Source organism: Ischnura elegans, chromosome 5 (genome assembly GCF_921293095.1).
Source record: "Ischnura elegans chromosome 5, ioIscEleg1.1, whole genome shotgun sequence".
In the NCBI taxonomy this organism is placed as follows: Eukaryota; Metazoa; Arthropoda; class Insecta; order Odonata; family Coenagrionidae; genus Ischnura; species Ischnura elegans.
The window spans coordinates 43,687,976-43,709,328 of record NC_060250.1 but is presented as its reverse complement, the minus strand read 5'-3'; the positions used below and the strand labels follow the sequence as shown (position 1 = coordinate 43,709,328).

The 21,353-nt window shown below is 37.8% G+C and overlaps 1 protein-coding gene across 3 annotated transcripts in view; it reads right to left on the bottom strand.

Annotated features, from left to right (window-relative positions):
* LOC124158773 (kinase D-interacting substrate of 220 kDa B) overlaps nt 1-21,353 on the bottom strand; it is a 123,470-nt gene that overhangs the window by 74,259 nt on the left and 27,858 nt on the right. The window contains exons 1-2 of one of the 3 annotated variants that reach the window (XM_046534081.1): nt 16,306-16,727; nt 16,141-16,185 (exon numbers count right to left, since the gene is read on the bottom strand). The exons of 1 other annotated variant lie outside the window; for it this stretch is intronic. In XM_046534081.1, the coding sequence (XP_046390037.1) occupies nt 16,141-16,185; nt 16,306-16,404 (144 nt within the window). In that variant the 5' untranslated portion in view covers nt 16,405-16,727. Of the gene's footprint in view, nt 1-8,438; nt 8,669-16,140; nt 16,186-16,305; nt 16,728-21,353 lie in introns of those variants that run through there. One more of the 3 variants, XM_046534079.1, reaches the window with a different exon arrangement.

The following is a 21,353-nucleotide window of genomic DNA, read 5'->3' as shown; positions in this document are numbered from 1 at the left end:
ACAATAGATTGGTCCCTGTACCTTCGAAATATTATCTACAGCAAGTAAGTATGAAATTAATCAAGCGAATAGTCCGGCACCGACAAAATAATTTTTAAAAACTCATTTTAAAAAATTACTATAAAACTTAATATTTTGAAGAGAAATACATAAACTCAAAACTGGCAACAAGTCCAATTATTAAGACTAATGTCCTCTTCAGCTTAGTAAAACCACTTGTCTGTTTCCACACACTTTTATTTAAACCGACCGACCTTGATAATGGCACCAGTTGCCGAAACCATGGTCGGTTTAAATAAAAGTGTGTGGAAACAGACAAGTGGTTGTACTAAGCTGAATATCAAAGATTTCCAACGTATCACGCCGGACACTGTATCTTTTATTCTAATGTCCTCTCATTATTGAAAACCAGTTTAAAATTCACTATAGGTCATTGACTGGAAAAGTAAACACAATTTTGCGTTTTGTACATTGTGCAAGAACACACAGAAGATAGAAAATTAAGAGAATGTACGTGGTGGCCAGCGTCATTCAATTATTACGGACGCCACAAAGATTTAAGTAACGTCAAACGACTCCAGGCGCCACTTAATAATACGTCCGTGAAAGCCAATGTATGAATCCCTACGACGTTTACTTTGAGTACAACTCGAAGTACTTTTACGCTGGTATTTTTAATGTGGCAATGCTAATTACCAAGGTCTGGTTACAAATAACTTCGCATTCAAAAGTTTAGGTATAGATATTTAAAATTCATAATTTCCACTTAAAAAGTGAAAACGATAGCTCTTCAAAGAAATCCCACTTTTACGATAGGCAAGAGATGTTTATACCCTCATTCCCTTAATGACCGATCGTTCTGGATAAGCGGTTCATAACATTTTTTCCTCCAGCACCCCTCTACATCTTGATAACTAATATTGTATCCCCAAAAATGTAACGAGCACATTTTATTACATAATTTCATTACGGATAGGTGACACTATTAGCTATAAATAATTTCATAAATATAAACTTTGTTTTTAATACCCATATATTATGTATACATACGTCCTGGTTAAGGGATACATATTTCCTGACTGGTTCGTCGCGTACTTCCAAGGTATACCACCGGTTAGGAACCGCTGTTCGAGATCATCATTAAGCGTGACATAAATTACAAATCATGAGAGCATTACGTTCCGCAATTCGCTGATTCTCTTCATTAACCGCAAATAATAGTCTCAATATTTATTTTCCGCCGCACTACTAAACATATTTACAGGACTGTTGGTACTTGAAGATGACCAGTTTACTTTAAAACGCATGATGCATTCCTTAAAAATTGGGATGACAAGTATTATTGAGATTCAAGTTATTTATGACGATCATGAAGTTCTACCACACGCCGCCTGCAAACACTGTCATGAAATTCGAGCATCAAAATGCGTTTATTATAAATTAAATGAATACTTACACTATTAAGCAAACTCAGCAAGAATCATAATTCAGACCTTCTATAATATAACTTGTAACTTGCACTAATGATGCTATGAATGTTTTTTCAGGTTTAACTTACGTTCCATGACATTATATCGGATTTCAGTAAAGTTCCGTGATTATAAAAACGTTTCATGCGCTCCCCACTCTGAGGAATTACCAAAATAAAAATGTGAGGAAGAGATGTAAATCGGCCTGCTGCACACTATATCAACGACTCAGGTTTCGACATAAGTGCAATCATTATTTATATAAAAATGTTATGAGTCATTTATGTGCCTCTGATTCCATTTTTCTCACGCTATCGCCATCGTTTTGCTCCGGAATAATACTTTAATTTTTTTTTAACGAAGCAGGCAAAGTTTCAAAAGCTAGCCTAACAAAGTTATCGTCAATACAAACTAATAGCAATGTAACAAGCAAGAACTCGGCGTGAGGAATTTCAGGGTCCTCAATTTTGCTTTATGGTATTGCACATTTTCAATTCGATTAAAAATTATGATTTTTGCAGTCTTAACCCTTCATAACAAACAATCCATATATAAAAAATCCATATATTTATCAACTTATGCGAGCATGTAGTTTCACTTTGGATAAGAAAACGCAAAGGGATATTCGGTACCAACCACGTGGAAATATAATGCAAATGGACAGAAAATAATTCAGGCAGAGAAAGAATCTTTCATCGCAGATAAAGCACCAAACAGAAAATGAAAACAAGCGCTATGTCCCTAATTAAAAAAAATCAACAAAATAATTATAACTAATAAACAATGTGGGCCATATAATGCTGTTTATGTGACATACAGCAGTATAAAAGAGGAATTATACGCTAAATTTACAATTTTTTTTAAACTGCAGAAGAGAAATCGGACGTAAACTTTTTTTTACGAGGGATACCACGGGGGTAAAAAGTCGAACTTAAATACCAAAGAATGAAGCCCTTAAAATCATCCAAATGCGAATCACTTCAGTAAGTTTGCTCGGAAAATTTCCGACCTCTCAACAAGAATGACTAGATTATAATGCCCTTGCGTTTCAAAAGGCATGTGTACACCATTGTGATCATTGCTTCGTCATCATTAGATTGATAAAATCCGAAAGGAAATGATTGAAGGAAACGCCGTCAGTGACATTAAATTTTGGAACAGATACATTTTAATTTATTTGCACACCACAACCAAATAATTTCAACTTCCTCCCGCATTCGAACTCGGGACATCAGCGCGAGAGTCCAGTAATCAGGAAAATCTACGATTAAAGCCCCTCGGTTAGGTGACGGGGTACAAAATTGGAAAAAATAAAGAACTTTGAATCAACGAAGTAAAGACTCAATGCGGTATGATTAATTCAAAATCATATGTGTGATAACTATAATAGAGAAATCTATGTCAACAGAAAAAGCTCTTAAATAGTACCCGTACCTTAAAACTATTCTCAATAATCATTGAACCAATGCAGTAAATCTCAGCGAAAACAAAACGCCACAGTTCCTGTATTTTCTCAGCACAAAACACACAGCATATGTCAGAGGTACATCGATATTTCCAAAGGAACTTAAACAGAGGTGTCACGTACATGGCGGTTCTAATGACCAAAACAGAAAGAAATCTTATCGTTCCAAGGTCCGCTTCTTCTTAGGCGACTAATGCCGCCACATTTCGAAACGAAAAATGCGTGCCTATGGTACGAGTTCTAGACCAACGAGCGCTGAGGGGCATCTCGTTCGACGCTATGTCTTTCAATTTCCTAAAAACATACACCAGTCAATCTCCAAACGAACATTTTCCTCCCGAAAAATTACATGGAATTTGAAGGAGGCGAATGATGGCTATGGCTACTTACGCCATTGTGTGGATGCATCACTCACCGATCGTATTTTGTCTTCATGTGTGGGATTTCCACTGGGTCATGGACGCTGATTGATTATAATATCCAAAGTATGTCTTGCAATTCAATGAAATTATGCAGCATGGTGCTCCACTTAAAAACAAACATTTTAAAAGTTATCCGATGGAAATCGGTTGACACTTAGGGATTTTGTGGTCGGTGTCCCGGATCTCAGAAAAGCTACTAAAGAGTATCTAAGTAGATGTTATCATATAATTTACTTCCATTTCATTGGCAAAAAAGATTACCCTGCCATCGTAAGACCAACTTATAGCAAATATCTTACTCTCCTCAAGCATTGCGAGGTTTAAACTGGCTTCACTACATTGATATTTTTAGCAGGGTATACCGAGTGGATCTTTGTTAACATTTGACTGTATCTCTAATACGAAAAAGTAGACATGAAAAATACGAGGGTAAGATTTTCAAATATGAGATACAGAAAATGTAGAAAAGGGTCAACTTTATATAAAATTCTTAATTTTCGGTTAATACCGCGTCGCTTGTTGTGGCGAAGGCAACACTTTCCTGGCACTACTGCCGACAACTTCAGGTCGAAGATATCCTGGAGATTCATACTGAAAATGCTGGCAGTACAGGCACTACTACCAGCATCTTCGACCAGCCAGCGAAACTGTTGTCTTCATCAAAGCAACCCACGCGGTAGTAACCGAAAATGAAGAATTTAATCGAACACTGTGGAAATCTCCGTTCTCTCCCAGAAAATTTGAAGATGATAGCCTTTAGAACGAGTAATATATCACCAAAAAAGACGGGTGGAGCGGGAATGATGAGTTCTCTCAAAGGAAGAAAACAAAGAAATGGAGGAGAGAAACTCTATGCTGGCGTTGTTGGCTTGTTCTAATCGGTCGCGACCCACTATCCGAAGGACGGAGTGGTGAGTTTGAAGTGCCTATTCGTAAAAAATATCGATAGGAATTCCTACTCAAAATTTATGCCACCCCCCCGAATTCGAACAGGTACCATCGGGATGGGAATCTAACCATAATACATACCCAATTCCTTTTTAGGAGGAGGCATTATTGCCGCTCGAGTGATCTTGTTTCCTTACGAAATACTCCTTCAAAACTTATGCCATTATCTTGAAAGATACAGAATACCTGACCCTGCTCACCACTTACTGTATTTTTAAAATGAAATTATTTCTTCATTATTTTATTATACGCGATATTTCTCATTTTAGATATAGCCGAATGTTTACAAGGGAGCCCTAAATGTACCTAACAATTGTAAAATCATAGCTCAAGTTCCAAAGGAATAGCAAGCAAAAAACGCAAAATACAACCGATCTGGAGATGGTCATGCGTCCTTTTTATAGCACATCCCTGGATATTATTCCACGAGAATAACATCTTCAGAAGAAAAGATAAAATATGTTTCCTCCGCATTTCACCGACACAAAATTCTGACAGAATAGTTTGTACAAAACTATCGTAATTTATATTTTAAAAATCCAATCAGTCCATCGAATTAATGCAATTAACTTACATATTTCAAGCATTTCTCAATTATAATAATTCGTTATATCTAATTTTATTTTCGAAGATGCAACCGGAATCAAAACTAAATCAGCGAGATTCAAGGTATTCATACAAATGAATGCAAACCTATCGATGAATGGTGAAACAATGGTCAGAAGTGATTTTCTTTGGTAAATAATCGAAAATTCCCTCCTAAAGTCGTAAATGGAGCTGAGTAAATTTTTCAGTGATGCATAAAAATCGATCGAACCAATTTATTGGCAGTTAAGAAATTTAAATGTTGAATAAATTTGAGGCAAAAGAAATGGACAGCAGATTGAATAAATAACTTTGAATATCAGTGTAATCGTTAATTATAAGGGAAATTTCATTGGCATACAATGAGATAAAGTACTCGTAATTACGACGTTATATATTTAAACGCTCGCCACTGATTGTATTAATAAGAATACCATCGAATTGATTATATCCGATGATTATTAGGACATTTTTCCACGAAAAGTAATGATAATGATAAAGTAAAAGATTACTGGAGTATATGAGCATAATAATAAAAATAAATTTTCAATATCCATGAAAGACTAATTACTGGAGACATTACAAAAATTCTCCATCTAAACGTTAGAATGTGAGAATTTCAAGTACAAGATTTTTTGATTCCCATCATCTTTTACTTGCTCTCTACTCTTACAATTAGCGAATAATTTTTCACCAGCAGGAAAATAACGGTGGAATGCTTGCTGAGGGAGGGATGTGCACAATGGCTTTTATGGCAATATTTATTTCGTGAAAATCGACAGCATAAGAAAATATGCATAAATGAGTTAATTTAGTCGTGCACGCCGTCAATCTTGCGCTGTAAATAATATCAATTTCAAAATAATATCAACACACGAGTGTTTATTACGGAATAGTTGTTAAGATTTCCTGGAAATCTTAACACCATCAGACAAGAATACTGCGGGTATATTTACTAAAAGACTGCCAGGGACAAGAATCAAAGTGTTATCAAAGATGATAGGACTTAAGGATCTGTACAATAGAATTTAAGATGTTTGAATATTTTATAATTATAATGTCTTGTGTTGTTTGGTACTCATTCAGAGATTGAAGGTGAAATGATTATTGCATTTTCAAAACAGGTATTGTCCGAGGGGGAGTGTTAAGATTTCCATGAAATGTATATTTCGTATATTCGCGGACAATGCCATTTTTTATCAACAGAAAAAAGTATCTATGTACTTTTTTGTAGTCAAGGGTTTGTTTGTGCTACTTTGTTGAGTCTCTTTAAAAATGGTTGAAGAATAAAACTTGAAGTAGATAGTGGATCCTGTTTTTTCTCCGGACTAACTGTCGAAGCTTTTATAGTGGCACGAAGATTTCGTCCACTGGTTACCGAAACAAATATTTTTTATCAATAGTGAGTAGCATATTTTTCTGATTTTTTAATCCAAAATTAACAGTGACCATGAGGTTCACTAAGAAGGCCATGCTTGAATCACATGCTTATCATACCATGGGGAGGAAGGATGGCGATATGAATTCAAAGATACCAATCAATATGAAACGAATCACGGCACATGACATTTTACGCATTTGTCGTCCCGCAACACCTCATTTTTTGACACAGTAAAATTCTTCATTGTGACCTGAAAATTTTTAGGTCGAAAACGAAATTTGACGAAGGAATTATAAAGTGAAATAATTTCCTGGTAGTTACAATCGATTTTAGCATGGAGCTACAGTAGGGGAAGGAAAGAAAATGACTTATTGACCGAAAAGGAATGAAGTTTAAAGGCCGTTTTACACGGTACACGGAATTGCGCAGTCTGACGTACGTGTGAAGGCGCAATCGAAATTGCGTCGTATAAAGCAGTGAATTGCTAGAACACATGCGAGAATGCGTGGATGCGAGACGGCAAAATAGCCCCTGTTCTAATTTCGTTCATGCATTCGCGCAATTCCACGCCATTTTAGAAATTAATGCAGCTCTAACCTGCGCAATTCCGTGTACCGTGTAAAACGGCCTTAATACACTTCATTTTTGGAAAATACGGAAAATACACTCCATTTTTACACAACTGCCCAAAAAGTGGAATGATACGTTTACATTTTCAGAGCATTTATTTATTCATACGCTACACATATCTACACATCGTGCCACACACCCTGGTTGTGGTTTGCACGCTACCTCGTACGTGTAAAGTTTGCATTCTTCTTCGGCTTAAAATTGCAAGATAGAATTTGTTTTCACCCTTAAATGTATGCTCTCTTCCCCTCGCATGTGAAATGTATTGATGTAGTAGGATTGATGTAGTAGTATTGATGTAGGATTTTATGGATTTCATTCGGTTTGACATGACTGCCAAAAAAGATTCTTTAAGTTGAGAAAGTATTACAGTTAATGTACAAACGTAGGTTAACATCTAATGAGAGATAGGAGGTTGATTTTTAAAATGAAATTAAAAAAAAAATATTTTTTGATCAATCATGATTAACACATGGTTTGGAGAAACTTCTGTACTGCCGTATACCAATCATCGCGTATAGGCTTCAAAAAAATTAAGGGCCATCACCGTTAGACTAAAAAAGGAGGGAGAGGCACCAAACAAAGATTGGAATGGATGAACGGCATAGGCATGACCAACAACACAAGTCTAATTACTTAAAATATTACCAAACCAAATCGGCCGTCACAACGGAAATACACCAAAACCCACGGAGAAGGCTTCAACGTGTATGTACGAAGTAACAGTTCACAATGATTAGATAGCCGTATGGACCTCGCAGAATTAAGCTTCAGGAGCCAGGTCTACATGCCAAGGGACTTCTTTACCCTGGGTCTTAGGAAGGAGCAAATTTGGGAAGGAATTCGGGAATACGAGCCTTAAAGTGACAGCTGAAACGAATCCCCCATTTGAAAAACTGTCGATGAATTAAGGGAAATATTAAGGTTACGATAGGTTCGGAAAGTTAGATACTTGCGCAGTCATTGACGCAGCGTGAGCTATCACTTGCGAAACCTAGAATTTACTGTGAAATTCATTAAGGAAAAAATAGACCATCCAAATATAAAAACATTTTCCTGAAGATTGACGCACGGATTATTCTCTATATTGCAATGAAACTTGCAACAGTAATACATTACGTAATTAAGAGATTAAAAACTGCAACAGAAAAAAAAATTTAAACCAAAGCATATAAAAATATAAAACTCCATAAAATAAAGCGTAAAAATCAACTGAAATTACTTTAGAGACGGACAGAAATATCAATATTGCATAAATGGACGCCTAATTACCTAAGACGGATATGAAAACATCGATTACAGGGCACACAAAATAAACAATTTGTTGTCCCTCGACAAAATTTAGGAATATATTTGTTCCTTCCTCAGAGTTACAAAAAATACATTCAGGTTTACAAACCTATGCAGGATAGGATATATGTTTTTATGTACTTTTGCTCTGGTATATATTACGCACCTATGGAGATATTTTCTTTCATTTACATATGATACTTTGCACTGTACCACAAAAAATATTGCATTCAAACAAGTCTACGTACCTTTGACTTTGAATGGCGACTCACGAAACTGAGAATGGACAACAAACTCCCGTAGACTCGGCTCGACTTTGACGAACTCGATACACTCGGTCGTCGGGATTCTGAGTTCTTCGAGGAAGAAGCTGTGATGCACTCCTCGCTTTTGCTGATGGCACGTGAGGAAGTACCTAGGCGGTTGCGGAGGACGTATGAAGGGTTAGAACTACTGTCGACCTCCATTTGCGGTATTCAAAGCGTAACTTGAGCAAACGTCGAGATCCAGACAATTAAGTTCCAGATGATCCACTATCTCTCGACTTCGGAGAGATTTACGATTATGTGAATTAAAAAGGTGAAAAAAATAGATTACAACATCCACGTCCCGCGCGCATTCGTTTCAAACCTAAGAAGTCATTGCTGGGACGTTAGAAAGGTTTTAGATAAGATATATGCAACTACTTAAGGACGAAATGGAAAAAAATGAATGATGAAAGAAGAGCGCCAATGAAAATCACGGTTCGAAATTTTGTAAGGTCTTACTCCGAAGCAAATTTCGATATGGTTCAGAATAAGGATTTGCACCGAAGTTGGAAGTACAATATGTACATGCGAAGTACATGCACTATGCGAAATACAACACGTATGACATCATGGGCATAGATAATGGAAAATATTTGACGATAGTTTTGGAAATTCCGTTAAATATTCAGAAGTATTTACTAACAGAAAAATTTTAAACCAGGAAATTTCACATAACTAAATAATGAACTCACTTCAAGAGAAAACTTCAAATGAATTTCCACCTTTTACAAAAGATAAAGTGAGGAAAAATAAGTAATCTAAATTAATACTATCACCGATCTGTTAAAAAATACCGATTGGTAAACCGAGATATGTCAAAGAATAAATATGAAAGAATAATATTTTTCGTTCATACCAACGATTTACAACGTAGGAACGGGAAAAATAATGAATAATAAAAAAGAAGACACTAGGGACTCGACAAGTTTTGGGATTTTGTATGAAAACAGGAAAACTTCTAACATATGATAGTAACTGAAAAATGTATCAAAGAATTGAAAACAATTCCAGCATCTCACACTATTGATAAAATGCGTACAACTTGCATAACAAGAAAATTGGGTAAAATTACCTCACATGAGAGACGAAATGATACGACAAGAGAATAACATCGGGAAACGAAACAATTCGTGGTAAATCTCAGAAAGTTTCAGGACAAATCAACAAGAGCTTCTAGCATTCACTACTCCATAAAGAACAAGAAGAGAAAACCGAAAAAATCAAACACATCAAATATACCTATGGCAAAAGTTGAGACATACCAGATTATAAAGAGGAATGAGCATTGCTTCACTGAATAGGAAGACGGAATGTCACAACTCCACCCGAGGTTCCTTGGAAGACAAAAGAGTCAAAAACCAAAAAAATCGAATCTCAAAGAGGGAGTGCACCGAAAAATTTCGAAAAATAAACGGACCAGGCCCAGAAAGCTAACGATAGTGACGCAGAACGCACACGAAACGGGATAAACCTGGAGGAAAGCTCGGAACAGGTGAAGGGGGGCCGGGGGGCGTATGCCGATGGAAGCGGCATGTATAATTGATAAGAATTCTGGGAAGACTGGTATGGCCACAAGGAAGAGAAACAATCGTGAAAAATGAATGAAATGGGTGTCAAGAAGGTAGAGGAAGAGGTCCACGCATGCTGAGGAGGGGAAAGACGACCAGGGGGTGTGAGGGGAGAGACGGAAGATTTCCCAGCGATTTGGGGACTACAGTCCACACTCAGTCGGAAGATAAGAGCCCCGGTCACGACGGACAGCGACAGCACTCGATGCCGGACGGTGCGAGCTGATGGTGGCCAGATTTTCCGCTGAGGTCGAATCAAGAGAGTCCGATTTTCCGAAACAGTAAGCAAGAAATCGCTCCACGACTGACTGTAACGCGGTGGCGAGGATGGAGCACCAACTTGCGAACAATCTGAGAGGCTCGGAGTGATAACGGATCTTCCTCCCGTCTCCTGTCCGAGATTTCTTCACAGTGAGTCGGGGTTTTTTGTTTTCCTAGGCATTTGTTCCAGCCAAACATCGATCCAAACAACATTATACAATCAAGCTTTTAGGGAGGGGGGGAGCTCACATTTTCTCGGAAATACAGCAGTCGATAAAGGAAGCCATAACGGGACTCGAATTAATGGAACTGGCGAGTGGAACAAGTCATGGCGAAAATCGCCCAAATTTTCTGTCCATTCCGTCTTTTCCCCCGGTATCTACTCATAAACCAACAGTAATACTAATTGAAATAAGTTATTAAGGTCATTATCATACTAATATGTTTCTGAATTTTTGACACCTTAACTAACTTAGCTGAACTGTAGAAAAATCAGATTTATCATCTGAACTGAAAGGTTAACAGAATTAATAATTTCCGTTATCAAAATATTATGCATATTTTCCACCGAAAAATTAACCAATACAATGTTTCCAACAAGTCAACAATAAAGCAATCAGGTAAATGACCCCTAAGAATTTGCATTTCCAAAATAAGAACTAGTTTATAACGCATAGATATTCCGTGAAAAGATTCCGTACATGGACATGAAAAATATATCCCAAAGAATCGTAGGTATTTGGCAGGATCTGGTATTTCCTTCACATGTCATTGCTCTAAGAAGATGCTCAACAGCCAATGTGGAGTATCAATACTGAATACAAGCGTACCATAAGAAGTAATTGAGAAAAGAATAGCTCCAACAGCCGTAACGTATTCTACTTATCCATTTTACACCAAACCGGGTATTACTGTATTAGTTTGCGGGGATGAACTAAATATCGCATGGACCAAACACAACCTCTCAACCGGCAAGCCTAGACAATCACTCACTCACACACACGTACACACAAAGACACATAGGATAAAAATGTCAGGAGAATAAGCTCAAGAAGAGCAGGTCAAGATGCGATTACCGCTATTTCGGCCTCCAGGAGGCCCTTTTCATCGCGAAATAGTATCTTCACAACAAGAAAAGGTTGAAGTGATCATCACTTCAACTTCGAAAACTTTAGCAGCGTATCTGCTAAATAAATTTTAAAAATCTCAAATACCACCAATATTGACGACTGAATTTCCGAAAAAGCTTCAGTAGATATTTGGCAAATGATTGTTCATAAAGTAAAGACGAATATGTGCTAGAATTATCATATGATTTCGATCGCTTTTATCCATGGACAGTTTAGCAAATTACCACTACCTGTCCTAATAATTTTCTACTTCGTGCTTAAGATTCAGGGAGAATGAATATATGTTTACACAAAGTACTAGGATATAAAATTTTACAATATTATTAATCATGTCGTACGTATTATTTAGAGCACCTGGTGACCATACCCCGTAAAAGGGAAACGTATGGGTTTCCTGTCGGTGTACCATGCGTGAACACACGAATTTTGGCAACAGGTTTTTCGTCACCCATTTCCTCGCAAATACCACTAAAGGCGGCAATAGGAAAGATTTATTCTAAGATAAATGGGAAAATACTTATAAAAGCAGCGTTATTCATTGCAAATTGATGAAAACAAGACGGTATGAAACAACCCACAATGCTTAAATAACTCACAATCTATGGCTCTCGGGGTTACAAGAGGAATATACTGTTTTCGTCGTAGAAAATTTTCACGTCAGATAAAAAACGATGAAGGAATTTTAATACCTTGCTGATGAGATAGGACAAAAAAATCGTTACCGTTGGTGATGTTTTTTTCGGGTGTGCCCTGCGTACTCATTCGGTTTTTTACCCGGTGTTTCATTCGGGGATGGATAGGGAAAGATTTCCTAAGAAAAAGTGACCAGCAACGGCCACGAAAGGTCGGCCAAAAAACCGATTACGTACGCGGGGCAAATTCAGAAAAAGCATCATCTACAATGACCCGTGAGAGCTTCGACCAAGAAAAAAATTTTTATCATAGCACAATAAATGGACAATACGGTAGTTTCCTTCATCAAAGAAATGGAAAAGCATTGATTGCGATCCGTTACCCACCAGTAGATTATTCATAATATACAAATTATTTGGTTTTAGAAATACCGGTTTAGACGAATGGCAAGGGTCAATTTTATCCTCATTTGAAAAAGGCCAGATTGGCGCCCATGCGATGCCACTCCATGTGACGTCACAGAGACCTAGTTTCTATACGAGTAGATAGGAGTTTTACATCGTCTGAGATTACCAATGCATGCATGAGGCATAGAGCTCAGGGAAACATGTCTCAATAATCACCTATCAAAACTGGCTAAGGTCGGAAAGTTTTCTTCGTTTGATAAGGTATTAATAATCCTTATTTAAGCCAAGCGCTACCAGCTAGCAGGGTACTCTGCTACCTGCTAGCATCCTGCGTCGTATCAGCGCTCAAAGCCTCGCCCCGAGGTCACCTCACTTGCGGCAGCGGGAACCAGAACGACGTCACACGGAGATTTCCCATCATTCCTACTTAGCCGTCGCGTTTTCGCGAGCTTGAAAATTTTCACTTTTCATTTAATCGCTACAAATAGATATCTTAATTTAAAAATCTAAAAGCGTGAAATACGTACTCCAGGAGTAATAATCTTTCGATTTAGGCAATAAAAAACCAATAGGAAACCACCAATATTAAAATTGGGACGCGCTCGCATTAACATCATACAAACAGTTCCATTTTTCACATAAAAGACAGGTGTCCAAATCTTTAAATCCAAATATTTCGATTTAGGCAATAAAAAAACAATAGGAAACCACCCTATTAAAATTGGGACGCGCTCGCATTAACATCATACAAACATTTTCCATTCCATTTTATTCATTATTTCCATTCCATTTTTCACATAAAAGGCAGGTGTCCAAATAGCAACGTCAAACGCACATGAGGCGGCGAGAGGGCTTCTTTGTAGATTTAATAGAACCTTAATAGTACGAGTACTACGTTACCTCATACCATAATCATCTAGTAATCATGAGATATCCAAAATTAATTCAGCAAGAAGATGACAAGCAAGTGATGTGGGTGATATGCCTCGAAATGTTATCAACAAGTTATTTTTTCCAATTTTTCCTAACTATAAACAAGAAGTCGCACTTTCCACTCTGGCGCTCCTCCGTGATGTGAATATAGAATAAGAAAATAAGAATTTCCTACTTTCGCATTAAAAGAACGCGAAAAATTATTTACATCGCTCGCTGCTCTAGTAGTAATTACAATGGGAACGAAACCCTAGGGCGGGTTTGCGGGGATACACTCCTGGGGCAGGGACGGTAAGCGCGAGCTTTTCTCCTCTGCGCCCAGAAGGGGAAGGACGGGAAGGAACAAGGAAGGAGGCGCCGCCGCGGTGAGAGCCCGACGACGCCTCCAGGGGAAGGATAGGAAAGGAAGGGAAGGGACGAGGATTTCCGCACCGTCACAAAGGCGGGCGGGCCCTACTATAAGCGAAACCAAGCATACGCAATTAATATACTAACGACCTTGGAGGATTATTCTATGAGGAAGAATAATCCAACGATCAAATCGTTAGATTCTAGTAGTAATTACAGTTGTAATTTTTAGTACTGACCTCATATCGTTTTCCGTCGAATCTCTGCTAACATAACTAAATTTAAAAATGAAGGGAAACTTTCGCCACGTGATGTTTTCTTTCTTGACAAGTCGATCACAATAACAAGTAATTACCCATTTTGCTTATTAGAACGGTTATATTCATTTTCAAAGAAATAACAACCCTTAAATGCTAACGTTTCACATGTTCATTTCTTTCACTGTCACGTATTGGAAAATTGTAATTTTACAAATGTTTAATTTAAAAACGATCAAAAATTGAGATTGGATTATGAAATTGTCCACAGTTCCACCGCGTAGAATACACAACTACATGTCTTAAAATAGATTTAAATATTTTTTTTATATTACGCATGCTTCTGTCATAATGACTGCAAGAAATGGACGGTAAAAATTTGGCTAAGAATAAATGGTATTCGTGAAAAACCTAGTATTCCGGGGCTATTTTTTCCGTTTTTTTTTCATTGCCGGCCTCAGTGGCGCCGGGGTAATGTCCCCGTATACCAACCTGAGGATCGAGGGATCGAATCTTGCTCGGGTAGATTTACCACCATCCAGGGAATGGATAAATGTAATTGTCAGCAAAGTAAATAATAAGAAAGGACTTCTAGTCCAAAATTCGCTCGTAATTTAGACGATATTATTATAATTGTTGCATTCCTTCATTAATATCTCAAGATATCTGGCCAAAGTACACGATTCTCTTATAACCTTAACCTAAAAATAAGGCTAATTTATTTTAAGAGCCGAGATTGATGAGTGAACGAAAAATAATGCAACAAAATCAATTATCTTGAATGCAGAATCACTGACGACATGAATATTTGCTCAATCGTCACTGACAGGAAATGGGTTATTTATACTGCGAAGATATCATGCGATAACGGACACGATAGTATATCTTGCATAGGGGAATTTCTCTGAAACAGTCTAAAAGCATTAATAAGAATTTTGAAATTTGGAGAAGTCAAGAATGAGCGTTTGCAACCAAAATAGATTCTTCGAAATATCACGAGTGGGTATTGTATCTTTGACTCAGGGCTTTGAGTTGGTAAAAGTAGTACATGCACACAGTTGACACAAATAAAACAAAAAACAGCATAATTACATACGATTGCAAAGATAATTCATTGCTATATCAAAAACTAAGTTTACAAATACAAATTTTATCTTCGATGGTCATAGGACACTATGCATTTTAAGGTAATTAGAGGCTGCTCGCCTAATACTGGAAAAATATGATTATTTTAGAATTTCTAAATTTGAAAGTTAGCTACCGCTTTTACAGCGTTCTCTCAAAGTTTTTACTAAGAATTGACTGAAAAAGTGACTTAATAATAACAAAGGCAAAATTTTTTCACTTATTTAGACAGCTTTATACGTTTTACGCATAAAATTTTACAACAATAGTCGCTCAAAGTTTGAAATGAACCCTGCAGTATGTATTTAATTATATTTTCTATTAAATCATAAAAAACGAAAAGGTTAAAATTCAAGCATGACCTTGGATGTTTTATCGAGCAGTTATGTGCAGTCAACACTTCCCTCACTTGGGACAACCCTGAAAAATATTGGAAGATTATCATTAACGCAATCGATCGTCTGAGAAAGGAGTAGGCTATCTTGTTATCAGTGCCACACCGGTGTGGGTAAACAGAACGCCAATTATGAAAGCCAGAAATATCTCGTCCTAAGTATAAAGACACGAGTGCAATCTAAATTCGTGGCGATATTTGACAGTTTAACAAAGTTGTTCCTTCGCTGACTCCGATGCTAAGTTCCCATAATAACTCAGATTAATCCAATACAAAATTGAAATTGTAAAATCAATTGTAAGCCTACAGGCTTCACCAAGAATGCCTAAAAAGTGTAAATTTCAATGAACTTTCAGCTTTCAAAAAATGGCGCAAAACATAGAAAGCATTAAAAAATATTTGTCAAAAGGACGGATTACAGCTCTGTCTTCAGAAAATAAATGTGATGATTAGACACATTCGACACCTCTGCAATGATGACATTGGGAAATGACGAGCATAAAAATATTAACACTGCCTCCTCTCACTCATAATAAAATATAACCCAGCTTTGATACTCTTTTAAAATAATTCGATTCGTCTTTACCTCACGAAATCGCAACTCGACCGTCTCATTTCCGATGTTTTCTTCCTAAAAAAAGAGAAACAATAAATTTATAGCTAAAAAAATCGAGTGAATTGGATGCACTACAATTCCATACGTGTACGCACGAAACTCAAACATATGATAATTTAAAATCGAGTTACCTACAGTTTCGCTCGAACGACGAAGTGGACGCAGCTCATGTTGATGCAGATAATCCTTGTCGCCGGGGCGACCGCTAGGCCCTCTACGGAACCGAAAACACATTTTCGTTGAGCATTGGGACGTCAAGCTACGCGTTTACTTCCATTCACTCCGGAGGCCTTCATGGCACAGGTGCACGCTAGCGATAGCTTAAAATAAAAACTACTGACCAAACATTTTAAACTGCCACGATACAATTATCGGACTGCCACGAAGAGATTCTGCCGGCACTACTCTTTCACCTAACGCCGGCAAGTCCGCGCATGGACGGGAAATCGTTTCCGAACGGATTCATTGCGGTGACAAATCCACAGGCAGCAGCACTTCGTCCATTGGGTAGAAATAAAAAAAGAACACTTCCATCGGCATGCTTGACGCACGCACATGAGAAACTGGGTTTCGCGATAAAAGAAGACGAAATCTCTCCCTCGACAATGCGCATGCGCAAAGCCGAGGTTTCGCGGTGCACTTCCTTTGAATTCCGGTTATGAAGTTCTCCCCGAGACTTGATAATGCCGCACATGCGTCTCAGTCGTCCCGTGGACGAGTCACGATCACAACATCACTCGGTCGGATGTTTTCCTCTCCTAGATCTGCGGCTTCTATTACGACGCCAAGAAGCAGGCTCGCAAGCACTTATTTCGTAAGTAGCGACACGACAAGGCAGAGGGAGAGTTGAACGAGCATTCATGCGCATTCCACAGCTACGTATCCATGGCACGTAACACTATATTGTTTTCTAAGCGCCCAGAGTTCATAGGCCAACGACCCTATGAGTGATTCCGTTTTGTTTCCCGTAACATATGACTTCTACACCCATAAATCGTGAAGGATTATCTCAAAGATAGACAGTCATTCAAAAATAATTTGGACTGCGCAATATTTGGAAATAATTTTAATACGTAATATTCCACAGAAATATATTATGCGCATTCGGAATAAATTCCTGAGGAAAATTACAGAAAAAGATGTTATTCCCAAACATTGCAATGTGGTTCCATAAACAAAGAGGCCTGAAAATGTGTTATATCCATATTAAATGTAACATTTGAATGATATATTCGATATGCAACGAGTTCTTTTACAAGCATCAATCAAGCATCTGTGAAGCTGTCATGGTATAAAATCACAGGATCGAGAAAAATGGGCCGCCTAAATAGCTGCAAAACATCACAAACAACGTTGCCTGTATAATACCTACCAAGTTCTTTCGTAGTTCACAGGTAAAATTAAAGTTAAAAACTGTATTTAGAGTCTATTTTCCTAATTCCAATGTTATACGTAGAAGCTAGTCTACTAAAAAGAGCCCGGTAAAATATTTTTGGCGTCGGCAGAAAAAATAAATAATTTTAAACTGTTATAATGGCTTAGGCTTGGTTTTCACAATACAAAGCTGATACTAATTTAATTATTTGTAACGTCCATGCTGACCTCAACAGTATGTTATCTACCTCGATGATTAGCCGTTCCACGTAAGGATTAAGAATTTATGTACTCCAGTTTGAACCGGTCGCATTTAAAGAACCTCCATACTATATCTCAGAGCTAACGCGATGCATACTAAAAGAGACTTTTAAATCTCATACATTCCGTCTGTCTGCGAATTCTTTAACTTCAATGTAATAATCAATAGGGACTGTTACAGGCAGGTCAAATCCTACAAATTAGGATTGAAAATCAATAACGATTGGGACAAAAAATCTCACCAATATTGAATCACTGCGTTTTATGTCTTACACCTACGAATTTATTATCTGCTGTTGGAGTTACTATTGTTGGAGTCTCATTAGCAGATGAAAGACCACCATCATTGACATAAAATATTAAGGATCGCTTCAATTTTTCCTCATCGTTCGCAACAGTTATTTTCGGCACGAAAAAATCGTCCACTCCTTAATTCCAGGCATTCAAGTGATGAGTGGAATCTTTAAGTTTCCCTGCAGGCTAAAGTCATTACATTCTCCACGTGTAATAATGGCGTATCATTGACGAAATGAGGGTGAAAAGAATAGTCACGCATAGGGGTAGTGCGAAGAATAGGGTGATTTCGTATTACTTTTTTATTGCCTAAATCGAAAGATTATTACTCCTGGAGTACGTATTTCACGCTTTTAGATGTTTATATGACGATATCAATTTTTCGCGATTAAATGAAAAGGGAAAAATTTCAACGTGCGAAAACGCGACGGCTAAGTATTAATGCTTGGAAAAGCCCGTGTCACGTCATTCTGGCTCCGGCTGCCGCCGTGTGAGGCCACCTTGGTACGAGACTATGAGCGCCGCTGTGATGCAGGCTGCTAGCAGGTAGCGCTTGGCTTAAATAAGGATTATTGATACCTTATCAAACGAAGGAAACTTTCCGACCTTATTCAATTTTAATAGGTGATTATAAAGAGATGTTTCCCTGAGCTCTGTGCCTCATGCACGCATTGGTAATCTCAGACGATGTAAAACTCCTGACAACTCGTATAGCATCTGGGTCCCTGTGACGTCACGTGGAGTGGCATCGCATGACTGCTAATCTTGCCTTTTTCAAATGAGTTTAAATTCACCATTAACATTCGTCTAAACTGGGATTTCTAAAACAAATAATTTGTATATTATGAATACACTAATGGTGGGTAACGAATCGAAATAAATGCCTTTCGTTTTCTTTCTATCCTATTTTTAAAAGCACTGCAAGGGGCTGAATAATCTTCTAACTTCAGGAAGACGATGACCGCGATTATTACTGAGGAAAGAAAACGCGGTATCCTAAGAATTACTATCCAAATAATCGTTTACAGAGAAGAAATTGTTTTCAAAATATGGCTTACCAGCATGCTGGGACAATTTGAAACACAGCACGTATAAAATAGATGAATAAACATCAAACGCGAGGAAGGAATAAATCAAGGTTTCGAATTTTTAAGGATTAAAAAAAAAATCCTTCAATTTCTGGGCCTTTCACCGCTTTCAACGATTTCAGTTTTAATGTGACTCACCTATGTGTACCTCTAACACAAATGAAAGCCCATTTTCGAAAAAATAAAAGTGAATAAACAGATGCAAATCGGCAGCAACTTTCAGCAGTAGAGCAAACAGGGGTGCGGTCCGTTGAACGCTACCAATGCTTCGGAGCGCCACCAAGCGGTCCGTTATTCGCTACGGAGCGCTACAGGTTAGGCTGTGACGTCACGGCAAACGTCATACACCCGTTTCCCGCCTCGCTCCGGACCAGCTCCAGACGCTCCCCTGAAAACTTGGGTCAGCGGAGGAGCGAGTCAATTTTTGGCGGAAATTCGAAGGGAATGCACTGAGGCAATGGAGAGTTTACTCACGTTGCAGATGATGGACGCTGAATGTGGACGCCTTTCTCCTATATAAGTGACTACGAAGTAACGGAGTAGACGCACTTAGTAAATAGATGTAAATTTAATTGTGATTTAAATAAATATGTAGCAAGAACTAAATATCGACAAACATTCTCGTATCTCCCCCAAAATGAACTCAAATGTCTTTGGAAGCAGCCTTTACATACAAAAGGCAACAAAAATTATTAAAAGGGGCATGTAATATAAAGAAAGGATTGTAAGAACATATATCGACAAATTTACTCATGCCATAAATTAAAATCTGAAGAAAAATAGGATATACATGAAATAGATTAATGTTTTTTAATAGTCGTTAGCCATTATAAGTTAATATGTTTCAACTGGGAAAACGGTAGAGTACCTACTTTTTCCTTTACTAGGGTAATGAGTTTCATTGAGAAGGGTAGGCGAGGGTTGGTGTGAGAAATACAGTCCAAAGTTTCTTCCTTTACTATGTGGAGCCCGGTATTGAAAAATAAAATTCATTTTAATGATATTCAAACATATTTATTAATATTCAATGATCATAGTCACCTCAATTCGCAATTAAAACCACATCTTCGATTTCATAATCCCAGTTTGCCCACCCTCGTTCATTTCCGCCATCTTGACTTCGCTCCTGACCGGTCCGAAAAGAAATTCTCGTAGCGAACGTAGCGCCTATGGACCGGTGCTCCGGAGCACTTCCGTCTGTAGCGTCTGGTAGCGAAAGTAGCATTCATTGGACCGCACCCCAGATCACATTCCCCCCTGGATGATGAATGCTCAGTGAGCGCTTTGGTGGGGAACTTGAAATGCAAAACATTCAATATGGCGCCCAGCGCTTGTGCATACTTTTGTGTAGTGGCTGCGAAATATCCTTTAATTCCTGTGATAAGTTCATACCTTGTGACTCTGTCCCGAATATATATCACTCTTAATGTACGGGCCTAAAGGATTTATCGCTAACAGCTCTTTACGAGTCCCGTGATATTTATTGGAAATGCCTATTGTGTCAATCGTCCAAATATTTCGTTGGGAATCTGGCGCCTGACATTGAAGTCTTGAAAAAAGAGGTCTTTGCACTAAAATGGACGTCTTTCCCATGTTTAGAAAGCAATAGTTTCACATTTGCTAATTCCATGAAATCCGCTTCGTCTTATAGTTTCTTGAATGAGATTTAATAATTGATCAAGGACAGCAGTAGACATTACTATCACAACAAACTGTTTGTGAACATCGGGTGACTAATGATGAAGTTATATCTCAGCATTACGGGACGTAGTGTGGCGGATGTTTTGAGGAAGTGCTGGTAAACCGGTCAAATTAAAAAAGTGCTGGTGTTATCGTACAAACCAAATCTGACATTACTTTTGAAGTGAGCTATGTGCCACATGAGCTTCTGAGGAATGGACTTTGAATGTGCTCGGGTTAATGTTCATGTTCCTGCTGATGACAAACAAATTTTTGTTATATCTTCTTGTCGTTCGCCAGCGAGTAGTTTTAAGGGTTTTTAAAATCGCTGAACAACTTGCTTGATGCCAACCTTTTATTGACATAATAGATTTAGCCTCTAACCTTCAACATTTCTAGTTCTGTCAACTTTATGTATGCAACTCACTTTGTCAAAGGTCACATGAAAGGTTTTACTCTTAACCCTGATATATCACTGTAATATGT